At 40.9% G+C, this 24930-nt stretch overlaps 2 protein-coding genes and 1 long non-coding RNA gene across 13 annotated transcripts; 2 read left to right on the plus strand and 1 right to left on the minus strand.

Annotated features, from left to right (window-relative positions):
* Nucleotides 1-702: 702 nt before the first annotated feature.
* Nucleotides 703-5521, plus strand: LOC135636502 (uncharacterized). 11 transcript variants are annotated; one of them, XR_010495893.1, is made up of 6 exons: nt 703-1840; nt 2844-2956; nt 3084-4087; nt 4188-4394; nt 4483-4573; nt 5248-5521. It is a non-coding gene; the product is annotated as an uncharacterized LOC135636502 (long non-coding RNA). The 11 variants fall into 11 exon arrangements; XR_010495891.1 differs by having other exon boundaries at nt 704-2742; nt 2844-2941; XR_010495892.1 differs by having other exon boundaries at nt 704-1840; nt 2844-2941.
* A 1476-nt stretch (nt 5522-6997) lies between these two features.
* On the plus strand, nt 6998-10394 carry LOC135586331 (beta-galactosidase 1-like). Its single transcript, XM_065145634.1, has 15 exons — nt 6998-7047; nt 7137-7229; nt 7320-7463; nt 7557-7648; nt 7759-7864; nt 7945-8032; nt 8116-8234; nt 8314-8478; nt 8562-8758; nt 8848-8936; nt 9032-9141; nt 9224-9334; nt 9410-9511; nt 9602-9810; nt 9882-10394. The coding sequence occupies exons 2-15, from the start codon at nt 7143-7145 to the stop codon at nt 10270-10272; spliced, it is 2010 nt and encodes a 669-aa protein (XP_065001706.1). The 5' UTR covers nt 6998-7047; nt 7137-7142; the 3' UTR covers nt 10273-10394.
* A 3587-nt stretch (nt 10395-13981) lies between these two features.
* LOC135635482 (putative GEM-like protein 8) lies at nt 13982-15206 on the minus strand. The gene is made up of 4 exons (XM_065146573.1): nt 15053-15206; nt 14856-14921; nt 14486-14760; nt 13982-14403 (listed from the first exon to the last, which is right to left on the minus strand). Exons 2-4 carry the CDS (start codon nt 14896-14898, stop codon nt 14227-14229), a joined length of 495 nt encoding a protein of 164 aa, XP_065002645.1. The 5' UTR covers nt 14899-14921; nt 15053-15206; the 3' UTR covers nt 13982-14226.
* Nucleotides 15207-24930: the final 9724 nt, after the last annotated feature.

Genomic DNA, 24930 nt, shown 5'->3' on the forward strand with positions numbered 1-24930 from the left:
CAGCTGATAGTCAGCTCTGCTAGTTTACTCAAACAAAGCACTTATTTGGCCTTTCTTGATCTTGAAAAGCTATCTTTTCATTAAAGAAGCAATGGCCACTACAAGCATCAATTGATAGTGCTAACCACATCAAACTCGCCAATAAAGTTCTTTTCAAGGAGCTAGATCATCAAAAGATGCTTAAACAGCCATGAAAGAAAAAAAAAAAAAAAAGTTAAACAGATCTATTTGGGGTCAGCAAGATCACTGCAGCCTACAAGAGCTGAGATCAGTGGGCATGAAGAAATTGTCACTGAAGACATATTTTTAGCAGTGGAAGGAGCTGGTTCAAGAATCATTTAGAACAGAGGGGGAGGTGGTGGTATCATTCGGTCAGCCACTGAAATGCTATTTTTCCAGAAAGGAAGAACTGCAAGTGGCTTTTAAACTATATAAAGTTTGAATGCCACTGTTTTGACAAAGTTAATGTTGATGATAAGGAATATGTGTGCCTTTCTAATGTCACAGTAAAATTCATTTAGTGGATTATACAGTTTTCTCAGTGGAGTTTATTGTAAGTGGGGGTAATGGAGCCCCAGGCACATTTGTTTTGTCTGCCACTACATCAATGTAATGATGGCCATAAACCTGAAGTCCTATTAGATTATGGCTTAGTGCAATTCTGCACACTGGTCATAAAAATCCTATGATCCTAAACATCCATACATAAAATTTGGTCCTCACATTTTCTATGATTACCACTATAGTATCTCTAAGAAGTTCCTCTTCTCCTCTTCTCCTCTTCTCTGATCGAACAGAGGATTTGCGTGGAGCTCCTCTTCTCCTCTTCTCCGATCGAACAGGACTTGCGTGGAAGATGAGCAGAGAAACCAAATCAATGAAACAGGGGAAGATGAGCAGAGAAACCAAATCAATGAAGCAGGGGAAGATGAGCAGAGAAACACGAGTGATGCAGCGGGTTTAAGAAACAGGTGAGGTGCCGAGGTGCCGACGCAGCTATAGGTATACGCTACCGGAAAGGTGTTGTTCGCTGCAGAGTGATAGTGCCGAGGTGCCGACGCAGAGTGATAGTGCCGAGGTGCCGAGGGGCCGACGCAGCAACAGGTGAGATGCCGAGGTGCCGACGCAGAGTGATAGTGCCGAGGTGCCGAGGTGCCGACGCAGCAACAGGTGAGGTGCCGAGGTGCCGACGCAGAGTGATAGTGCTGAGGTGCCGAGGTGCCGACGCAGCAACAGGTGAGGTGCCGAGGTGCCGACGCAGAGTGATAGTGGGAGAAGAAAGGTGTGGGAGAAATGTGTTGTTCGCCGCTGCAGAAGGGAGAGTAGAGCCTTTCAGGTATACGCCACCGGAGCAGCGCCGTTCGGCAGGGAAATTTAAAAACTGACAGCGAGTTCATCAGTTATTAAGAACTGACAGCGAGTGTTTCAAATATTAAGAACTGAGAGCGACCCTGCCTGCTCCAGCTGACGGATTTGAGACTTATTCCGATCTCCTTTATGAACCGCTCGTAGACTTTGAGTTCGAGCAAATGAACAAGCTGTATCTGTATAAGGTATAGAAGTTGGATCAGAGGCAGTGCGGTATCTTGGTGTTGGCGACGAAAAAGGTGATTGGACTGATTGCCTTGACCTTAGTAGTAGTTGATAATGCCCTTCTTCAGCGGTAAGTAGTGAATACGATTGATTTCCAGTTAACAGTGGAGAATTGCCTGTTCAAGTTCCAGGTAAGGAGTAATAAGAATATGAATAAGAAGCGGGAAGTTACGTTATTGTGGATGGAGTTAAACACTTTTCCTTTTTCGCCCTGCGTGACTCTCTGCCCAACACCGAGAAATCTAAAGTAAGTATTGGTACATAAGTATAAGAGTAAAGAGTACGTAGATGAATGTCTGAGGTCAAAGGTACTGTTTCCTCTTTCCCGAGTAGAGATAGGTTAGTGCTCTAGCTCCTTGTCGTATAGAGAAGAGAGGTTCATCAGTTATTACAAAACAGAGGTTCATCAGTTATTACAAAAGTACAGCGCCGTTCTTACGTATTTTATGGTCCATCTTGTTTATAAACTGCACTTACCCAAGAATATCAACCACTAAGGAACTATAGTTTAGAAATTTTGCCTCGTTTATCTTCCTTTTGTGAATATTTAAGCTCTCCAGTGCTCATATCTTTATTAGGCCACTTCCAAGATCATCTTCAAAGGTATTCTTGACTTTCTTTTGTGATGAATCAGTACAGATTGACCTTCTATATGTGTCCTCGTAATCATTATCATACTGACATACATCAATATCATTGGTTTTCCACATCATAATGTTTCTTATGTTGTTGTTGACTTGTAAACTCTTGATTATACCATCTTATGCTCTGTTGGTTCTTTGTTAAAGAAAAACTTTTTCTGCTTGGAGATTCATATAGGGAATTTTACTTTGTTTTATTTTTGACATGTTTTTGGAACAAATTTGTCCTTCATTTTTTTTTTTCATGCATAGACCTCTGTCTGTGATGCGGACCTATGCATCAAGCGTAGCATTGCATCTGGCTTGTGAGACACCTCTGATCATTATTCATCCTTGGGCCAGTCTTGCTGCAAGTTTTGCTTGATTTACATAAACAAAGTTCCCATACATGGCATACTTAGCTTTGTTACACTTATGGTGACAAGGAAAGGCCAGATAAAAGAGAGCAATTAATTTCAAAGATCGTTTTATGCTGTTATCTTTGCGGTGGTGACTCAAGTTTTCTTTTGTAAGTTGCCTAGTTAGGCTATACATGTTATACCTTTAGCAAGGTTCATTAATGATATTCTATTGGAACTAATGGATGGTTTTGTATACAAATTATATTAGTCCAAGAAAGAGTGTGACTATCTGATTGAGTTAGCGAAGCCTCACATGGAGAAATCAACAGTTGTTGATAGTGCCACTGGTTGGAGTAAAGACAGCAGGTTTGCATTTCACAGGTTATCTTTTTATCAGACATTGCTCCCTAGTTAAGTTAAATGTTTTCAGTAATTGTGTGTGTGTGTGTGTGTGTGTATATATATATATATATATATATATATATATATTTTTTTTTTTTTTTTCCAGGGTGAGGACGAGTTCGAGCATGTTTCTTAGAAGAGGAAAAGACAAAATTATCTGTGCAATTGAGAAAAGGATAGCAGATTATACCTTTATACCTGTAGGTAGTATTCAGCATATTATACAAACTGAAGAACTTCATCACTGGGTACTATAAAATCAGTTCTCCTACTTAATGCACTATATTTTGGTCTTCTTGTGAGTTTTTATAGCCAATGATTGTACAGTTTTTACTACTTTGTTTTGGAGCATTTGCAAAGTACTTCTAACATGTATGTCTTTGTTTGAAAGTGATTTAAATCATTTGGCTCATATCATCCATAACTGACATATTTGAGTCTTGGTCTGCTTTGTTGTGAAGTATTACTTTTTTAAAAATATGTTATTTTGACTACTGGTATATGTAATATTGTTGCATGTGGAAGTTGCACTGAGTATTTCAACGGGATACCATGTGCAGCTGAAATGCTTGTTCACACTGATCATTATATACTGAAATGTCATTATCACAAAGTCTGATTGCGTAGTACTTGATTATAAACATCAGCATCATGATTTCTTTGATAATATTTCATATTCGGTCATCTTTTTCTTTTTAGAATGTCATAATATTTATTCACTGTGGAATAATAATAAATTGAAAAAGTATATAATTGTTTGACTTTTACACTATTAATGGTGGTATATATCAGCGCTTTAGTAAAATTGCAGTTCATCAAAGTGATAAAACCACTACTCTCTTGGCCAAAATAACTTATGCATCTCTATTCTAGTATCAGTTTCTCAAGGGTGCTTTTTTTTTCTTCAGATGCCTTTCTTTTTCTTTTTTTTCCTTTCTTTTTTTATCTCTCACCTAAAATTTGGTTTTATATTTTTACGGAACACGGTGAGGGTCTTCAGGTTCTCCATTATGAAGTTGGTCAGAAATACGATCCGCACTATGATTCTTTCCATGATGAATTCAATACCAAGAATGGGGGTCAACGTATTGCTACCCTTCTCATGTATCTGTAAGAATCATCCTCTCATTATACTTGGAAACTGATAACATTGTCAGTAAGCTAGTGCAGTTCTCATGCAACTTCTAACACATTTTCTTCCATTTGCAAGTATATCTGTTGCTCAGTTCTCATGTTGAGGAAGGTGGTGAAACTGTGTTTCCCTTCTGAGAAGGTAAATAGCAGTTCTTTACCATGGTATAATGAGCTATCAGACTGTGCAAAGCAGTTTCTTTCTGTTAAAACCAAAAGATGGGAGATGCATTACTCTTCTGGAGCATGAGGCCAGATGCCACTCCAGATCCATCTAGTTTGCACGGTTAGTTGAATGGTGTTTGGCCACCTGAGTGAAGTTTCAATTTCCAGATGTATTTGAAACGTTCAGAATGTTATTGCACTCATTGCAGGTGGATGTCCTGTTATTAAAGGAAATAAGTGGTCTTCTACAAAGTGGATGCGCATGCATGAGTACAGGGCTTAGCTACCAAACTAAACAAGGTACTGTGTTCGATCCTTCCTGTGTCTTGATACCTACACTAGAAAGAAAGTTGAGCTTTGATAATATATATATATATATATATATATATATTACATGACTTGCAACATTCCGATCTTTTGTTGTTGCAACCTATCATAAGCCTTCTGTGGAGCTAACTTTGTGGTCCTCAAGTCCTCGTATCCTGTGACCACCTCGATGAATCACAATGCCACCAATTACATATGAGTATTTTGATAGACAAGTTAACACTTTCAACTAATCATTGGATGTACGACTGCCCCGACCCATCCATGTGAAATCTTCATTTCCTGGGTCTTATTTATGTTTGATTGGTTTATGGGACGATGGTATGTAGAAACCGAGATGCTAGCAGGCAAGTTGACCTTTCAAGTTAATGATTTTTATTTATAGCACGTAGATGTAAATTCATTCTATAGTTTGTGACTAATTGGTTTTCACAAGCATTGCTGATGAAATGCATAGATAAACATGGGTTGCTTTTTATAAAGTTCTGTAATCCTTTCTTCTTTCATGTAACCAAAGAAAAAAAAAAAAATCAAGAAGTTGCATATTGTAGTACTAACATCAATGCTTTTTCCCATTTGTATACTAACATTTGAATACTAATAATCTTGCAACCTTTCGTCTGTTTTACCCTCCTTACCTATCACAGAATTTTCCTGTCATCATGATTCATGATGAGATACGAAGCAGACCTAGAGATGGCAACCTGAGATACGAAGCAGCAGACCTATCGTCAGTCTTGATGATAGTAGCAGTGATGCTCGGGATGGTTAGAGAAAAAGAGGATGATATGAGGCATATAAAGTAACCTTATAAATTCTTGATTCCGGTGGTTGGGGATGTAAATGTATGACAAAGCAACTTTAGTCTCCTTTTTTTCAAACTCACAAGAATATAAATGTTCACCAAATGGGTTATGGTTATTTGGAGAACATAGTGGAAACCATTAATATGGAGTTGGTAAACAACTAAATATAGACCATCACAAGTAGACACAATCAGAACATGAATTCCATCAAATATGATTTTATGACATCCACCATCAGAATTTTCAATACTTTCCTAATTTATGGCTCACTTAGTCACCCGATTTCGTATTTTACAAATGAAAGGACATGGCAATCAATCATAACAAGGGAATTAGTTCCAACGATAAATTATTTTCAACATGTAACATAAACATGCAGCTATGGGATGAAGCAAGAAGAACATTCAAAGAATATTTACAGAACACAAAAACATAGTAACGACATATATTGTTCAACCATAGCCGGATGACGTTGTTAACCATATTGATGTGCTTGGACATGACCATTGTGCTGCTATCAGAAACCAGGTTTCAGAAAAAAACTTATCCTTGCTAGTTTCTAAAACTATCCTCAGAGGAACAGATTTTACATAAGATGATTCAGGAAGAGCTGCCAAAGAACTAGCTGTTGAAATCCTCATGAGATGGACCCAATCATTCTCCTTTAGATCCCTTTCTAGGTAACTATTCATACTGATCACTAGTTTGTTAATGACATCAAGGTGAGATTGAGCGATACTGTTGTCAGATTCTTTGTATGTATATATATATATATATATATACATACATATATAAATACATATATATATATACATACATATATAAATACATATATATATATATATATATATATATATATATATATATATATATATATATATATATATATATATATATATATATATATATATATATATATATATATATATATATATATATATATATATATAGCAAGCCACAACATAGACGCAAATTGCTTGACATGTCCTTCGACCCCAAACTTAAACCAAATTAGGACCCTATAAGTTGCAATAAGATCATAATTGTCCAACATCAGCATTACTGCGGGGAAAAAGAACTTAGATTTCATGCTCAATGAAACAAGAATATAGCAATTCAAAGAAATCTACCGACAGAGTTCCAATTTTACCAGCCAGCACCAGGATCAACCTGCCGTTAACCCACCGATGGAAGACACGTTTACTAACGGCAGACTAATGTGCGTTGAGATTCGTGTGCCAGATGTACATACATTTCCCTCGATCACACCTCTTCATCACGCATGAATGGATGATGGTTTGGAGGGATCATCACCGGTTCCGATACATGTATGAAGTGTGGAGTATAATACTTGATCCTTCTTTTCGTTTCTTCTTCTTTAGTACTACTTTGGAGGCAACTACGATCTCATTAGGTTTCTCAAAGAAGTTCATAATGCTGGACTGTATGCCATCCTTCGGATCGGTCCATACGTTTGTGCCGAGTGGAATTATGGGTATGTAACAAGAATTAAAGTCATAAAACATTGATCATTATATTGATTTTTATTTACCGTTTTAATTTTACTTTTGTGTTTTCAAGAGGACTTGGTTGAGACAAATCCCAGACATAGAACTGAGGACAGATAACCAACCGTGGAAGGTCAGAGTTTTTTATTTGAATTATGTGTCTTTAGACTCACCTACTTTGTGAATAAGCTCATCTGTCTAAAATCACTCTCGACAATGAAGGATGAGATGCAAAATTTTACTACCTTAATAGTAGACATGGTTAAGCAAGCAGGACTCTTTGCAACGCAAGGAGGACCCATCATCTTAGCTCAGGTACATGAAAATCTTCTGTGCTCAGATTGCACTTGAGAAGTTGAGATAGTTTTTTCTTCCATCTCTAATTAATATTTTTGATCCTAATAGATCGAAAATGAATTTGGCAACGTCGAGACCAGCTACGGCGATGCCGGGCCGCGATACGTCAATTTGTGCTCGCAAATGGCAGATTCTCTAAGCATCGATGTGCCATGGATCATGTGCCAACAAGCTGATGCTCCCCAGCCGATGGTAGCAAATTCATCGAAACCTAGTTTGATGATGTTGTTCATGTTTCTTGTCTCTTGATGAGAAGAAACTTTGATTCTGATGCATCGAACTTAGATCAATACTTGCAACGGGTTTTCCGGCTGTGATGCTTTTACACCCAACGACGAGAACAGTCCGAAGATATTGACAGAGAATTGGACTGGCTGGTGTGTTTTGATCCTTCATTTTTCTGTTGTTGATGAGCATAGAGTGATCATCTTTCACTTGTTTGGTTTTCGCTCTTCTGCTCGATGATATGCCGCAATGATGATTGCAGGTTCAAGAACTGGGGCTCTCCGGATCCACACAGGCCTGCCGAAGAACTGGCATTTCAAGTAGCTCGCTTTTTCCAAACCAAAGGGACACTGCAAAACTACTATATGGTTGGTTAGATTTCCCTGCATCGCATATATTGTTATGTTCGAGACCAAGATCCAATGGATGATTAATTGCTCATTCTTAGTATCATGGAGGAACCAACTTTGGCAGAACCTCAGGTGGCCCTTACATTGTCACAAGCTACGATTATGATGCTCCACTTGATGAATACGGTATGTCTGCGTACCCCTCTGATCATTGAGTTTATAGATCCCGGGAAAACATGGAAATGCTCTGATCATGAATGTATCTTTAGGTTACACAAGGCAACCAAAGTGGGGGCATTTGAAGGAGTTGCATGCATCCATTAAGCTAATGGAGAAGGCCCTCACCTATGGAGAAGTCGAAGAAGTTAATCTTGACAATGAATTGACGGTATCGATGATTTCGGATATGAATTTATCTTTTGATCTAAGGGTGGGAGCATGATGTGATGATGCTGTGGTCATTGCAGATCACCAAATACTCTGGTGACGGAGTCAATCCTGCTTGTTTCTTGAGTAATCAGAACAGCAAATTAAATGCCACCATAGACTATGAGGGAAGTACATATTTCCTGCCTGCTTGGTCTGTCAGCATTCTTCCTGACTGCAAGAGCGAAGTATATAACACTGCCAAGGTAATTACTGCCACTTCTACACAACCTTTTGCCTGCTTTCTGCTGATCCATTTAACTTCCTGTTTTACCTGTTCTTCTTATAGGTAAAGACTCAGACTTCTCTCATGGTGAAGAAGCGAAACACTGCCATGGAAGCATCTGAAGTCTTGTATTGGTCTTGGAGACCAGAGAGACTGGGAACCTCTGCAAAAGGTTTTGGCGGTACATTCACTGTTAACAATCTCTTAGAGCAGAAAAGCGTCACTCTTGATGAAAGTGACTACTTATGGTACACAACCAGGCAAGTATTTTCTTGAAATATTAATCAAAGTACGCATACAATTTAGCAAGACAGACCGTTAACCGTTGAATGTAACGAACAACGGCCAGTGTGGATGTGGGCGAGAAGGAAGAATTTACTCTGAGTGTCAACACCACCGGCCACATCCTCCATGCCTTTGTTAATGGCAGGCTAGTAGGTAGTATCAGATACTATAGCTAGGTTTTCAGACATTCTTCTCTACTTTGAACAGAAGTATTTTTAGTAACACTTCGAGGTTGGATCAATGAATAGGTTCTCAATATGGCCTGGCTGGACAGCTTAACTTCACTTTCGAGCGAAAAGTATGGTTTAATCCTGGCCGAAATGTAATATCATTGCTAAGTGCAACTGTTGGCCTTCAGGTTTGCTCTAATTCGCATCTCCAGAAGTTAGATTACATCCGCTGTAAAGACTGTAGCTGATGATTGTTATCATGTTAAACAGAACTATGGTGCCTATTATGATCTGGCGCCAACAGGAATTGTTGGTGGACCTGTAAAATTGATTGGAGAAAATACCACTTTGGATTTGTCCAATTTTCCTTGGTCTTACAAGGTAGGCATACATCATAACACACTCCTCCATTCTTATGCAAGTCTCGCATCGACTAATTATGAGCATTACAATCAGATTGGACTGGATGGTGAGGTGAGACGGATCCACCTTGATCGACGTGCAGTGAAGTGGCATTCGGGCATGTTTCCAACAAATAGACCATTCACTTGGTATAAGGTGCTGTCTTTACCTTTTGCATATGTGATATATCTAACTGTTATCAGAGATGATAGGGAAGTGACATTTCTTTTGTATGGACGGTTGAAGGCGACCTTCCAAGCTCCATTAGGCTCGGAGGCAGTGGTGGTTGACTTGCTCGGCATGGGCAAAGGAACAGCATGGGTGAACGGCAATAGCATCGGCAGGTTCTGGCCGAACTACACTGCCTCAGCCGATGGTTGCCATGAATGCGATTACAGAGGCACATTTAGCTCCAATAAGTGCCAAACTGGATGCGGCGAGCCGTCCCAGCGATGGTAATACCAAACTACATGCAGTTGAAGCGGCTTGTTCCACGATTCTGTTCTCTAAGACGCTACCTTTGCAGGTATCACGTCCCGCGATCCTTCCTGAAGCTCGGCGAGCCGAACACCCTAATGCTATTCGAGGAGGCCGGCGGCAATCCGCTGCAGGTGAACTTCCAGACTGTCACTGTCGGTGCGGCATGCGCCTCCGCTAGTGAGGGAGACACCCTGAGCTTGTCGTGCCTTAGAGGGCGTACGATCTCGAGAGTTGACTTTGCTAGCTTCGAAGAGCCGGAAGGAACATGCGGAGCATTCGAGGGTGGCAGAGGATGCAGTTCCGACGAGGCATTTGCTGTCATCAAGGACTCATGTCTCGGAACGGAATCGTGCTCGATCGAGATCACTGAGGAGTTTGGCAAATCTTGTGGCACTCTGCCCTCTCCCAGGAAGCTGGTAGTTCAAGTGACCTGTTGACCAGAAGCCAATAAATGTTCCTAGACATGAGATCTGTAGGCTCCGTGATGACGTACAACAGTATGTTTATGTTCTTTTTTTTTCTGCCAGCGGTTGTTAATCTAAATCAATTATTAATTAGATGTTTCAAAATCTTTACCATCACATAAAAACACACTAATATCAAAACTTAACTTTCAAATGAAAGAAGTGTGTGTGTGTGTATATATAAAAATTATAACTTTAATTTTCAAATTCATCTATCAAAATTATATATACAACTCCAAAATCAATTATTTTCATATTGATACTATTAAAATTAAGTTTAGAATATATCATTGAAATTCTAAAAAAATCATATATATATATATATATAATTTTCATATTGATACTATTAAAATTAAGTTTAGAATATATCATTGAAATTCTAAAAAAATCATATATATATATATATATATATATGATTTTTTTAGAATTTCAATGATATATTCTAAACTTAATTTTAATAGTATCAATATGAAAATAATTGATTTTGGAGTTGTATATATAATTTTGATAGATGAATTTGAAAATTAAAGTTATAATTTTTTCCTAAAAAGTAAATTATATTAGCTAAACTAAAAAGTTAAGAGAAGAGCTATAGATAAAAATACAAAAAACTAACAGGTTGAGAGGGCTACTCCACTTATTAGAAAAATATTTATGAAGTTAGCTAATTAATATATTCAATCCATTCTCTGTGTACGTGAAGCATAAGAAAAAAAAATCAAAACACTTAAGTAATTCCAAATATTTTCAACTAAATTTGGGATAGTAATTTATAAATTTTCTTTGACAACAATTGTCATGTAACAGAGGATACTCCCCATCTCTATTTTCATAAACTCATAACGGATATAAATGATGACCACATAAGAGTTACCAAAGTTCTTAATACAGTCACGACAAAGAATATATGCAATGCAATTATCAGATAAGAATATATGCAATGTAATTATCAGAATCTGAATGCTCAAGAATATATTGGTAAAACTTTACAAAGAAAAGATCCAAAAGAAACGACGATAATAGAGATAGATGAACATCAGGGAGTAGACGAGCTACGAGCTATGTAGTTGGAGAACTTATCCAAGACCAGAGGGTTGAATTGTCATCACCCTCGTCCGATTCTAAAGGTAATATCCATTAGCAAAAAAACATGATTATTTAAGAATACTTAGTTTTATTACATTTATATTCATATTTTAATAATATTATTTTCATAAAAAGGTGATCATTTTATTATTTATCAAAATTAAAATAAATATATTTGGTTGGATTATCAAGATAATATATAAATTTATATATATTATTTTTATTAGAATATTTTTTTTATTTTTATAAAAATTAAGGTAATATATATTTATAAAATTTATTTTGTCTTAAAACATATATGTATTAGGAACTATATCAAGTAATATTATGATATACCAGTGATCACAATGTAACAAATCATTTAAAGATAATAATAGACAATCTATCCAGAACAAGTATGACGGCTTCCATCTCCTCCTTGCCCATCCCGATGGGAACAAGAATCTTTCGCCACTAAGAAGAAGAAGAACATAAGCTTCAGGGTTAGGATTTCCATGGAAAGAGAAGAGAAGAACATAAGCTTCAGGGTTAGGGTTTCCGTGGAAAGAGAAGAGTTACGTAACAAGCAAGAAAGTAGGCAAGGACCTTCTTCTTCAAAGAAGGGGAAGAAGAAGTTGCGGCGACGATGCTAAGGGGGATCGCTCCAGTCGATGCCGCTCGAGCAGAGGCCACGACCGGCCGTGGAGCTCGAAGGGAGAGCGGCGCATGGTTTAATTGTGGGATTGCCATGGCGACCATCATGGCTTTGAGGGGATGCTCGAGAGAGGGGTCGTCTCGACACGCACGCGGGATAGAGTTTGGGTTTTATCCAACAAGATAGCTAACACAAAACCTATTAATTAATTTAATTGATGTTTCAGTAATTTAGGTACTATACATATATATATATATATATAATTATTTATAAAGATTTTTATATCAAAACGAAGCAAAAGCAACCTCACGTGGAGGCGCAAATTGAGATCCAAGTTGCCCTTCACCCTGTCACACATTGGCCCTCTAAAGCTATCAAAGAATTCTATATCAAACATCTTCAAATTGAAGTAAATCTTTCTCATTATTAAAAATTAATAGTAAGCGAGGATAATCGACTATCGATAACGAGTCACTCTCGATCTTATCACATATTAATCCTTTAAAACCCTAAGAGAATCCTGATATCTCTAAATTTAGTGCTTTGAGATTCGTAAAACGTCATATGTATTAGGAATTATATCTAATAGATTGGTCCATTGTATTCATTAGCATTCTTATTCTTGATAGTTGCATGATCTAATTTTTTAAGAGAGTCATTAGTAGGATTGAAGATTTAATATAGAATATATTTCTAAGACATCCCCGATTGATTTTTATTGAACACACTTTTGACATGTGATTGGTGTATTAGTCTATTTTTGTATAGTTATATCCTTCCCGATTGATACATCACTTGGGAAATAAAATACACCTTATGATACTCCTTAGGACATCATATTATCTATCTTATAATCCTTTCTTTAATTATATCTTCATTAGCGTTGAGGGTCACGATTGATATCTTGTCGTATTTTATTTTGTGCCGGAATGATGTCATCCACCGTATTGAAGATTTCAAGATAGAATATGTTTCTAAGACATCCCCAATTAATTTTAATTAGACATACTTTTAATTAGTCTAGTTTTAGTTATATCCTTCTTGATTTGTAGATCACTCGGGAGATATGATGAAGTAATTTTCTGTAACAAAATGTCAGATCTGATCACAAATTTATTGTACATTTTATAGTTATTTGGGGTGAGAAGAAAATACAGATATACTCAGGTTTGCTTCAGAGACACAGAGCTGCAGTTGTAATGCAAAGAATTATGAAATGTCAAATTGCTAGTAATACAATCGGGTATACGTGGTTGTATCATGAGTTAGTTTAGAATTAGAGTATAAATGTATTTGGAATAACCTATTTCTTGCTTGCTCATCCATGCATTAAACAGTCATCTGTGGATGGCTCGTAAGGAGGCTTTCTGGAAATGCTGCTTTGCTCATTTGGTTACGTCCCAGCATGATTACGTCCAACACATTTATCTACCATTAACCAATTTCCCGTTCTCCTATCATTCACTATAGTAATATGCAACAGAAAAAAGAAAATATTCCTATTGATTGTGAGTTGAATGAAAGGATTATTTAGATTGTTAATGATAGCAGCAGTAGGTTTACCATCGGATTTTTTAGAAAAATTCCAGATGGGATTAAAAGTTATGTATATTATTCTTCCATCTGTGGTCTGTAGTTCAGGAAAACATGACCTATTTGTCCAAATATTCATTAATGCAAAGATCTTCGGTGAAACTCAACACAAATTATTCTTCACATTTTTATTTTTATTTTCTTTTTGTTGGATGAAGTGTACTCATTGGGGTAATAAGAAAACTAAGATATGACTTTGGCATAACTGTGCAACACTTGAAGGACACCAAACCATTAATTCGAACCATCGTGGAACCATAAGAAATATTGTTCGAGTTACTAGATCTTGGATGGATATATTACTAATCAACTTTCTATCATGTATGATATGAGGGCAAAATCGAGCACAACAATGTGGAATCAATCGAGTTTTCAAACTGTGCATCACCATCAACTCATTAGCAATTATAACTTCATATTCCAAGATGGTTGCTGCTTTTGTATGATAGTATTATACATTAAGAGAGAATAAAGAGATAACATTAACAAATCCTCTTTTCAGCCACAAATATCAAACTTTGCTCCTAAGAAAAATTGTAGAGCAATTTTGCTATCTGTCACAACAAGATATTGTATTGATGCCTTCTCTTGACTCCATGTACTACTCATCTTGCTCATTGGACTGCTGAGATTGCCTGCTGCAAGTACCTGAAGGATCTCTCACAGTTGACAAAACCCATAAACCAGAACTCGAAATCATCCTCTGTGAGTATCTGGATGTACTTCTGGTTTGGCTTGGTAGTGTTCTCACTCTGGATGGCTTCCTTTATCCTACCGAGTGGAATCAAAACCTGTAGAATACAAACAGTTCATAGTTTGTCACATTGGATTATGATACATAGTTGTGTCGGTCACTTTGGAACTTGTGATTACCTTGTAAGGCACTCTAACCAAGCCTCCTTTAGGAGAAGTTAATTTGAGGGATCGATCGCTGCGGAAGGCGATCTTGTCAGTGGAAATGAAAAGCATGCCCGGTATGGGACCAGCTGTGGTTGAAAGATAGCACTGGAAGGCTTTGAGCAACTTTTCGCCTGGCACGATGGAGAAGGCTTGTCTGAAGACCCTCTCGACCCCACCTGCTTGAACAATCCGAGCTCCCATGCTCAGCTTCCCCTTCATGGTTTCAGAGATCTTGGGACCCAAAATCACTGCACTCAAAACAGTAACCTACAATTATAGTGCCAGTTTGATCGATCACTGAAGAAGCGTTGTTTTGTTCATGAAGTTAGGGGATGATGATTACCATGTTCGCGGAAGCCTCCTGCCTTCTCTCCGAGCTTGTTCATCCAGTCGACAACAGAGTCCTTCTCTGCAATCAGAGGAAGCACCACGTAAATTACACAACCTAAGCGCAATACAGAAACCAAGGATGGGGAAGGCTCTGAGTCCTCTGAGAGAGAGAGAGAGAGAGAGAGAGAGAGAGAGAGAGATGAAGATTACTCTGTTTGCAGTGGGAAGGAGCAGGATTTCCTGGCAGTTCCTCCGCTCCAGCATATGCGACGGAGCTCACAGGAATCCCGATGACATGCTCACGGTGTAGGCTCTCCTTTGAGAGAAACCTGCTCTGTCTGGCTCTTCTTCGGTTGCAACCCTCGTCGATTTTTCTGGTCTCTTTCTTTCTCCATGTTTCCTTGCTTATAAGGTGATGCAGCCAAGGTGGGGGATGGTGTATGTGTTAGAATAAAGAGATAAATAAGTTGTATAAGAAGTTGATGGTTTATTGACATATCCTCCGTCTTTATATACAGGTTAGAAGGAAGAATTTTCCTCAACGGGTTAGAGGATTTTCCTCAACAGGCCGTAGAAGTCTCTTGACCGCAGACCAGTGTAGAGTAGATGGTTGCTGCATAAACTGTGATAATTTATTCACAGCAAATGAGATGTCTGGACGCGTGAGAACTAAGTATTGTAAAGAGCCAATAACTTGGCGGTATTGAGTGGGTTCCGTAGCAGGACTTCCATCTGATAATTTGAGAGAACCACTAGTAGAGATGGGGGTTATAACTGCATTTGCATCCTGCATGTTTGTCTTTAATAACAAATCTTGAATGTACTTGCGTTGTGATAAAAGGAGACCGGAAGATGTGAAGGTAGCTTCGATGCCCAGAAAGTAGCTCAAGGGTCCGAGATCCTTAAGCGAGAATCGAGCTGCCAACTGTTTGATGAATACTTGGATGCTGACGGGATTGTTGCCTGTGACAATAATATTATCCACATATACCAGAATATACATTGTGTCTCCATGATGATGTCGCAGAAACAATGAAGTGTCAGATTTGGAGTTTAGAAAGCCGACATAAGTCAAAAATGAGCTAAGTTGAGTGTACCAAGCTCTCGGAGCCTGACGAAGTCCATAAATGGCTTTCTGAAGTTTGCAAACATGCTGTGGATACTGAGGATGAGTAAAACCGGGGGGTTGCTGCATAAAAACATCTTCGGATAGAGATCCCTGTAGAAAGGCATTATTAACATCCAATTGTCGTAATTGCCAGCCTTTAGTGGTAGCCAGACTCAAGATAAGCCGGATTGTAGTGGGTTTAACAACAGGACTAAACGTCTCAGTGAAATCAACTCCAGGCCGTTGATGGAACCCTTTGGCGACCAAGCGTGCCTTATATCGGGCAACAGAGCAATCTGGGTTCCGCTTAATTCTAAAGACCCGATGATGTTTTGTGAAGGATGGAAAGGAATTAGATCCCATGTTGAATTATGGAGGAGGGCATTATATTCCTCATGCATGGCAGTACGCCAATGCAGAAATTTTTGGGTTTGAGTGAAGGTGGTGGGTTCAACGTTGGGGGATGAGAAATTCATGACAGCTTGTAGGTTAAGTACTTGACGAGGTTTAAAAATACCATGCTTAGAGCGAGTGGTCATAGGATGATTAGAGATGACAGGATTGGGAGGTGATGTTGGGTGAGGATCTGTGGCACAAGCCGGGTCAAGTGGAGACACGTCAGGGGCACTTGGGCGAGAAGGAGGTAAAGAGGATATATCCATGTGTACTTAGAGAAGTGATCTACAAAAATAACATAAAATCAGAACTTATCAAAAGACAAGATTGGAGCAGGACCCCAAACATCAGTATATATAATTTCAAAAGGTTTAGATGAGGAAATTGAAGAGGAAGCAAAAGGCTGCCGATGACTCTTATTACTAAGACAAGCATCACAATGCATCATAGAATTAGGGGACTTAAAAAGAGGAAGAGAGTGACGAGATAATAATTTCTGCTGAATAAAGGTTGAGGGATGACCAAGCCGACGATGCCACACATCAATTGGAGCCGCAACAGAAGAATGAACAGTGGCTGGGTCATTCGAGAGGCTGACGGCCATTCGTAAATGTTATCTTTATTCAGGCCTTGAACCAATGATGCCCCCGTGCTCAAGTCCTTAACAAGAAATGAATCAGGAAAGAATTCAATGGAAGTATTGTTATGTTTGCAAAATTGAGAAACAAAAATGAGGTTGCATTTAATATGAGGGGCGCATAAAACATCATCGAGGGTAAATGTATTAGAGTCAGAATTAAGCGTTGTGGAACCAGTATGAGTTATAGGAAGTCCTTTACCATCACCGATGATGATATCTTCATTGCCGCCATAGGAATTGTGAAGAGACAAATTCTGAAGATCAGCGGTGATGTGATGGGAGGCGGGGACGAACCTTGGGTGATGTTCGGCGAGTACCGAGTGCTCTTCCGTTTGGACTTGTGACTGACTTGAGCTGTGACAGTTGATCCAAGCAGTTTGTCCGCACGCTTCAAGTACATCTCGTAGTCAGTCAGTTTATCATAGAGATCTTCAAAAGAAATTGGCGAGTCGCGTGCCCGAATTGCAGCAACCAATTCCTTGTAGTCGGTGTCGAGACCATTGAGGGTATGAATGACAACCTCTTAGTCACATAGAGAATGACCTATCAAGGCCAAGTCATCGATGATAACCTTGATAAGTTGTAGATAATCAGAGATAGTACTTCCCTCTTGTTTCGTCACCATAAGCTTGGATAGAAGACTGAGCTTGCGAGTACGCGAATGATTTGCCAGGGTGGTTTGCAGTTTAGACCATGCATCAGCAGCTGTCACACATGAAGATATCAAGGGAGCAACGGATCCAGCAACTGAAGCTTGAATGGCTTGGAGGATGAGACGATCTTGACGTAGCCACAGTTTGTGAGCTGGATTGGGTACTGGACTGGGATCGCCGGGGATGTTGAGCATGGCCGAAGGACAACTGAAAGAACCATCAATGTAACCTAACAAATCATATTCAAATAAAAGATTAGAAAATTAAGCTCGTCAGGACGCATAGTTGCCACCCTTTAATAACTTAAAGCGTGGCAGCATTGATGGAGATAAGCCAAGAACAAGAAGTGGGAGTCCCTAGAGGAACTGAAACATCAGAAGAAGTGAACGAAGACATTTTTCTTTTCCCTTTTTTTTTTTTTTTTTTTTGAAGGAAAGGCAGCGAACCTTGTGTGATACTCAGGTCACACAAGGTGGAGAATGAGGGAGGGGGCTGCTGCTATAGATTGCTTGCTTGCTGTAGCAGATTGGGCAATCTATAACAGTGCCAAAAGCTGCTGGCAACTGCTGTGGATTACTGTTTGCTGCTGCAGATTGTAGGGACTGCAGTTCGCCGGGAGATGGCCGTGAAACCTGCAACGGTACTCAAGACTACGGTTCGCTGCTGTGGATTGCTGCTTGCTGCAGCAGATTGTAGATGCTGCAGTTCGCCGGAAGATGGCCGCGAAAACTGCAGCGGTACTCAAGACTGCGGTTCGCCGGGAAATGGCCGCGAAAATCTGCAGCAGTACTCAAGAAAACTGCAGTGAGAGAAATCTGCAGCAATTAGAATAAAGAGGAAGGAAGATGCAGCGACAACGAAAGCTGCTGCGGTAGAGGAAAGCGACAACGAAAGCTGTATAGAGGAAAGTGACAACGAAATCTGTATAGAGGAAAGCGACAACGAAATCTGTATAGAGGAAAGCGACAACGAAATCTGTATAGAGGAAAGCGACAACGAAAGCTGCTGCGGTAGAGGAAGGAAGATGCAGCGGTTACGGCTGCTGCTGGCCGGGAAGTGGCTGCGGCAGCGAAGGAGGAAGACGTGGTAGCCGTCGTTAAGCAAGGAAGACTGAGCGAGAAAGACACCGCCGTTCGTCGCTATTGAGGAGGAAGACACCGCCGTTGAGGAGGCACCGTTGTGTAGAGGGAAGCGGCAGCGAAAGCTGCTGCGGTAGAGGAAGATGCAGCAGTTACGACTGCTACTGGCCGGGAAGCGAGGAAGACACCGCTGTTTGCCGTTCACTGCTATTGAGGAGGCAGTGAGAGAATGTTTTCCTCCTTACGTGACGGCGACGGAGAGTGTCTACTGTAGGCAGCAAATAGGAGAGGGAGCGAAGAAAAGCAAGACCGGCGATAAAGGAGTGGATGAGCAGAGCCAAGACGATGCTTGTTAGCACTGGCTCTGAATCCGTGTCTTGGTGCTTCTTCAATGACTCCGCTTGAGGCAGCGTGTTACTGTGGCCGCTTGGCTAACACATGGCGATGCTGCTGTCGCCCAGAGGAGGGCTCTGATACCATGTTAGAATAAAGAGATAAATAAGTTGTAAAAGAAGTTGATGGTTTATTGACATATCCTCCGTCTTTATATAAAGGTTAGAAGGAAGAATTTTCCTCAACGGGTTAGAGGATTTCCGAGAGATTTACTCAAACAGTTAGGAAAATCTCATCTACTTATCAGTAGGTAGCACTAAAGTGGTTATCTTAATCTGAACTTTATCATGCAGTCATCATCATCCTCATCAAGGATCAAAAGCCACTGTAATATAATCAAACACGTTTTTCTAGATAATAAAAGAAATAGTAAGCAAGCAAACCAGCTGCCTAAAACCGAAGATTAAGTTTAATGATTGATCTTTGTTCAAAATCTAGTGTTGGATGACGCAGCAATGACTCAGAACCGCCATTCTTAGCCACTCGGTAAGCAAGTAATCGCCACCAACCCCTTCCGGTCTCTCTCCATGTGGATGTCGACTAGTGCAGGCAGCGCGGGGTCGTCATCCCATCACACGCGGCACTGAGTCAGCACCGTCACAGCACCGGATTGAGATCGATCGTGAAAGGAGGCTTCTTTCGAGTTGGAACAGGTGGTTGTATGGATCCATACTAATTATAATAAAAGATAATTAGGTGAACCTAATTCCAGGTTTCGTTTGACGCTTGTCACCCCACCGGTCTTAGGTGTGGTGGTTTGTTCTTCTTTTCGTCTTCAAGGTAGGTTCAGGTCTTGTGGAAGTGATGTCCATCATTTGAATTCTTCAAGCTAACGAGAACAATACTGGTTAGCAGTGCATTTTTCTGGTTCTGATCCAGGAAGAAAACCTAGAAAAAGCGGGTTCAGTCTCGTTGGACAGAAGAAATTAAAATGACATCCCGCTGAGCTTATCTAACTCTCTCTTATTACTTTCTTCCATGTGAGCTGGAAGTTCTTTTGACGGAGAACATTGATAAGTAGATGAGATTTCCCTAACTGTTGAGGAAATCTCTCTACTCTGTTGAGGGAATTCCTCTAACCCGTTGAGGAAACTTCTCCTTCTAACCTGTATATAAAGACGGAGGATATGTCAATAACATTCAACTTCTTCTTCTACAACTCATTTATCTCTTTATTCTAACATGGTATCAGAGCCAGCTCCTCTTGGCGACAGCAGCATCGCCATGTGTTAGCCAAGCGGCCACAGTAGCACGCTGCCTCAAGCGGAGTCATTGAAGAAGCACCAAGACACGGATTCAGAGCCAGTGCTAACCGGTCTTGCTTTTCTTCGCCGGCCTTGCTCCCTCTCCTATTTGCTGCCACGCTAATCCCCTTTAAGTTATCAAAGGGTGGCAACTATGCGTCCTAGCGAGCTCAATTCTCTAATCTTTTATTTGGATATGATTTGTTAGGTTACGTTGATGGTTCTTTCAGTTGTCCTCCGGCCATGCTCAACATCCCCGGTGATCCTAATCCAGTACCCAATCCAGCTCACAAACTGTGGCTACGTCAAGATCGTCTCATTCTCCAAGCCATTCAAGCTTCAGTTGCTGGATCCGTTGCTCCCTTGATATCTTCATGTGTGACAGCTGCCGATGCATGGTCTAAACTGCAAACCACCCTGGCAAATCATTCGCGTACTCGCAAGCTCAGTCTTCTATCCAAGCTTATGGAGACAAAACAAGAGGGAAGTACTATCTCTGATTATTTACAACTTATCAAGGTTATCATCGATGACTTGGCCTTGATAGGTCATTTCCTATGTGATGAAGAGGTTGTCATTCATACCCTCAATGGTCTCGACACCGACTACAAAGAATTGGCTGCTGCAATTCGGGCACGCGACTCGCCAATCTCTTTTGAAGATCTCTATAATAAGTTGACTGACTACGAGATGTCTTTGAAGCGTGCGGACAAACTGCCTGGATCAACTGTCACAGCTCAAGTCAGTCACAAGTCTAAACGGAAGAACACTCGGTACTCACCGAACATCACCCAAGGTTTAGCTACTACGCCTTTCTGATAGTAAAAGCTTAACATTTAAATCTCCAAAAGAATTAATTTCAAATTTAAAAAATTGCTAGAATTTTTGTATGAGAATGCAAACTAATACCTTGGGTGTAACAATACAATGTGACCGAGTTTTGGCAGTGTCAAACGGGTGAGAAGCAGCAGCAACTACCATTCCAGAAAACCCAGCAGCAAGACTTGAAGCCAGAGGGGAGACAGGGCCAACATCATCTATCGAACAAGTCCGCGATGAGTGGGATGGGATAATTGTTTTTCACTGTCACTTTGTTGAGGGGTCGGTAATCGATGCATAGTCGGAGGCTCCCATCTTGTTTTTTTTGGAAGAGAACTGGAGCTCCGAATTATGCTTTTTGAGCTACGGATGAGACCATCGCTTAGCAGTTCACCTAACTACTTTCTGAGTTCTGCCAACTCTGGCGGGGGCATGCGATAGGGTGGTCTCGCTGGAGGCTTCACTCCTGGTTCCAGCTCGATGTTGTGATCCACGCCTCTACGTGGAGGTAGAGTTTTTGGCAACTCGGGTGGCATAATGTCAGTGAACTCTTTCAGGACGTTTGCCACCACAATAGGTTCTTGAATGGCCTTCTCGTCGAGAGGCTCTAGCTTCATAGCAGCCACGAATGTTAATTCACCTTTTCTCACCCCTTTCTTCAGTTGCAATGACGATATATGTTAGGGTTCCTTGGTTCCTCTTCGAAAGACGGGAACCACGCAGGGGTTGTCACCTCCCATCATACACAGGGAGTTTAGGAACAGCATTGACATCAACTTCACTGTGTGCATGAACTCCATTCCAAGAATCACTTGGAAGTCGTCCAGTGGCACCGCCATCATGTTAGTGTTCCCACTCCATGTTTCGATCTTGATGGGAACTCCCTTCGCAAACCTGGAGATTCGCCTGACCTCCGAGTTCACCGCTTTCAGTCGACTTGGGCTCTTCTCCAAGATCAACCCAAGTCGCTTTGCTTCTCGATCGGCTATGAAGTTGTGGGTAGCACCCGTGTCCACCATTACACGGGTCATTTGGCCATTTAACTTGATGTCTACGTACATCAGCTCACCACTTACTGCTTTTTGTAGGTTTGTCTTCGTGTTCTCCACCACTTGACCCCGCATGACATTCAACAAATGCATTGCTCCCATCCGGGGTCCTTGCAACTCCTCGTCATTGCTGTTGGATTCAGAACTGCTCGAACTAAGAGCAACAGCTTTGCCCTTGTCCAATCGGGGGGGGTGGATGGAAGCTGTCAAAGCATTGAGTGTCTGTTTTTGTGGGCACTCCCTCACCATGTGCGGCCCTCCGCATAAGAAGCATCCATCAGGTTTCGAGGCCTTGCCCTTCGGGCTTGGCCCTTTGTGGGAATTCTTCTTCTTTTGTTCTCCCCCGAGCTCCTTCCCTCGAGAATACTTTGGAGGGCGATTGTCTGAAGATTGTTTCCTTCTTCTCGAGTCTTCAGAGGAAACAAAGTCGGTGAGCCTTTCTGCAGCAGCAATTGCCCCGACCACATCGCTGATATTCGATTTAGTTCTTGTTGAGCCCATGACTTCAAACCATCGAGGAAGCTAAATAGCTTGTCCTTCTCGGACATGTCCTGTATGTCCAGCATTAGTGCAGAAAATTATTTCATGTAGTCTTAGATGGAAGTATTTTGGCGGAGTTGTCTCAACTTCCTTCTTGCGACGAACTCGATTTTCTCCGGTAGGAACTGAGTTCTCAACTCCCGCTTCAAGTCCTCCCAAATGTCAACTTGACACCGACCTTGTTGGATCTCCCAACGGGATCTCCACCAAAGTTTTGCATCTCTGTTCAGATACATTGTTGCTATAGAAACTTTGGTATCTTTAGAATTGGGCCTCGTAGCTCGAAAGTATTGTTCCATGTCGAACAGAAAATTCTCGAGCTCCTTGGCATCTCTGGCCCCCTCCATAACCACGAGGCTCGGGTGCCCTCAAGTTTTGTGGTGGTGCAACGCGGGTGTTGCTTCCTTCCGCATTTAGTGCTCTTGTGAACGTGGCCACCCTTAAGTGAGTTCCACCACAACTTCTTGCAAGTGTTGCATGGAGTCTTTGGTGTCATCTGACAGTCGGTCGACTAGGGCCTTGACCTTGTCGATTCTGGACTCCGCTTCCTCTTGCGAGCTCTCTACCCCAACAAGCCTTTCTTGGCCATGGTAGAGATCCTCCAAGCTCGCTCTAAGAATATCCAAGCGGGTTTCCACCGTTGTGAGTCTCTCCTTGTGACTTTTTTTCCCAGTTGGCGCTCCAGATTGTGCCTCCTCCACTCGCGGAGAGTAGCCAACTTCTCGCTCATCATGTTCGCTGCCGCGCTCCTCTTGAGTGGCTCCAACAGCATGAGAGCGACTGTGCACATGCAGCCCACCTGCGGTTGCTTGGGGCAACGGTCCAGCTTGCCCCGCCTTACTTGATTCACCATGATGCTTTGCCATGGCGAAGTTGTGAAGTCCCTTCGCTGCTCGCTCGAAGTGCTTGCCCGCTCTGATACTACAATGTCACGGCCTTAGCTGGAATTGCCTAAGGCGTGAGGCACCCTTGCGGCCACGACGTGAAACTTAGCTTGCGTTGCCTAAGTCGTGAAGCACCCTTGCGACAAAGATGCGAACTTAGCTTATGTTGCCTAAGTCGCGCTTCGCCCGTGCGATATTGCTCCGCAAAGATCAGCCCACTTGTAACCTCTCACAGGTCCCGAAGGACCTGTGAAAAGAGAAAGTTGATTAGTTCGAAGAACGAGCGACGGACAAGTCCCGACATCTCGCGAAAAGGGGAAGCTTCACAAGCAATTCAGCAAGCACCTTGCATGCACAAGAGAAAAGAGGGAGAGAGGGAAAACAAGGACTTTAGAAGGTTGAACGAATAACTGCAAGTCCACAAACAGTTGCTCACTAGGTGCCAGGCGTGACAACAAGTTCCCGTCAAGGTAACGTGCGAACTTGCGAAAGGTTGTTCAACGCCCGACTCTATACCGAAGCCCCATCCAGCCCTATGCCACTTGGGGGGTTCAAAGGGGCTGAGATGGCTGACATTTTGGTGAGCGAAAGTGGACTGCAGAAAATAACCCATGGCACACGAAAACGGAGCTGTTTTGGGGCTGTTTTGCTCGGTTCGGTGAGCGGTCACTTTGTAGCGCTGTAACTTATTCGAACTTACATTTTTACAAGCAAAATGACTCAAAACCAAGACAAAACATGCTGCTAAGCAGCGGTACATGTGGATGAGAGTGACGAACTGTTCGTTGAACGGAGTTGTTGCGGGTGTGTGACGACTATTCGTGACAATATATTGAACTCCATATGAATCTTCCACATACACTTACTCATCATTTGCAAGTGTAGGATATTTAATTTTTCACTATCGGTTGCCAAATAGATAAACCACAATACCACAGCCTATGCCACTAATTCTATCTTACGATGTTAGCTTTTCAAACGAACAACAATATTTTTAGTCATCTATTAAATGACATTTCTGGCTTATGTGTTTTAGAAAATCATATAATTTCTTTGCAACTAGCATTAATAGATGACTAATATAAAAATTTCTAATTCAAAGGGAAAATATTAGAAAAGATAACATACTTATCAGAGATTCAAGGGCACCAACACAGCTGACAAAAAAAATATGACATCATCGCTCCCTGTGCATAATGCACCACTGTAAGTGATAAGAAATTATAAGTTAATAATAGATAAGACTGAAAAAAAAGCATATGTATAAATTAAGAAAGAGAATA

The sequence above is a fragment of the Musa acuminata genome, chromosome BXJ3-4 (assembly GCF_036884655.1).
Source record: "Musa acuminata AAA Group cultivar baxijiao chromosome BXJ3-4, Cavendish_Baxijiao_AAA, whole genome shotgun sequence".
Classification (NCBI taxonomy): domain Eukaryota; kingdom Viridiplantae; phylum Streptophyta; class Magnoliopsida; order Zingiberales; family Musaceae; genus Musa; species Musa acuminata.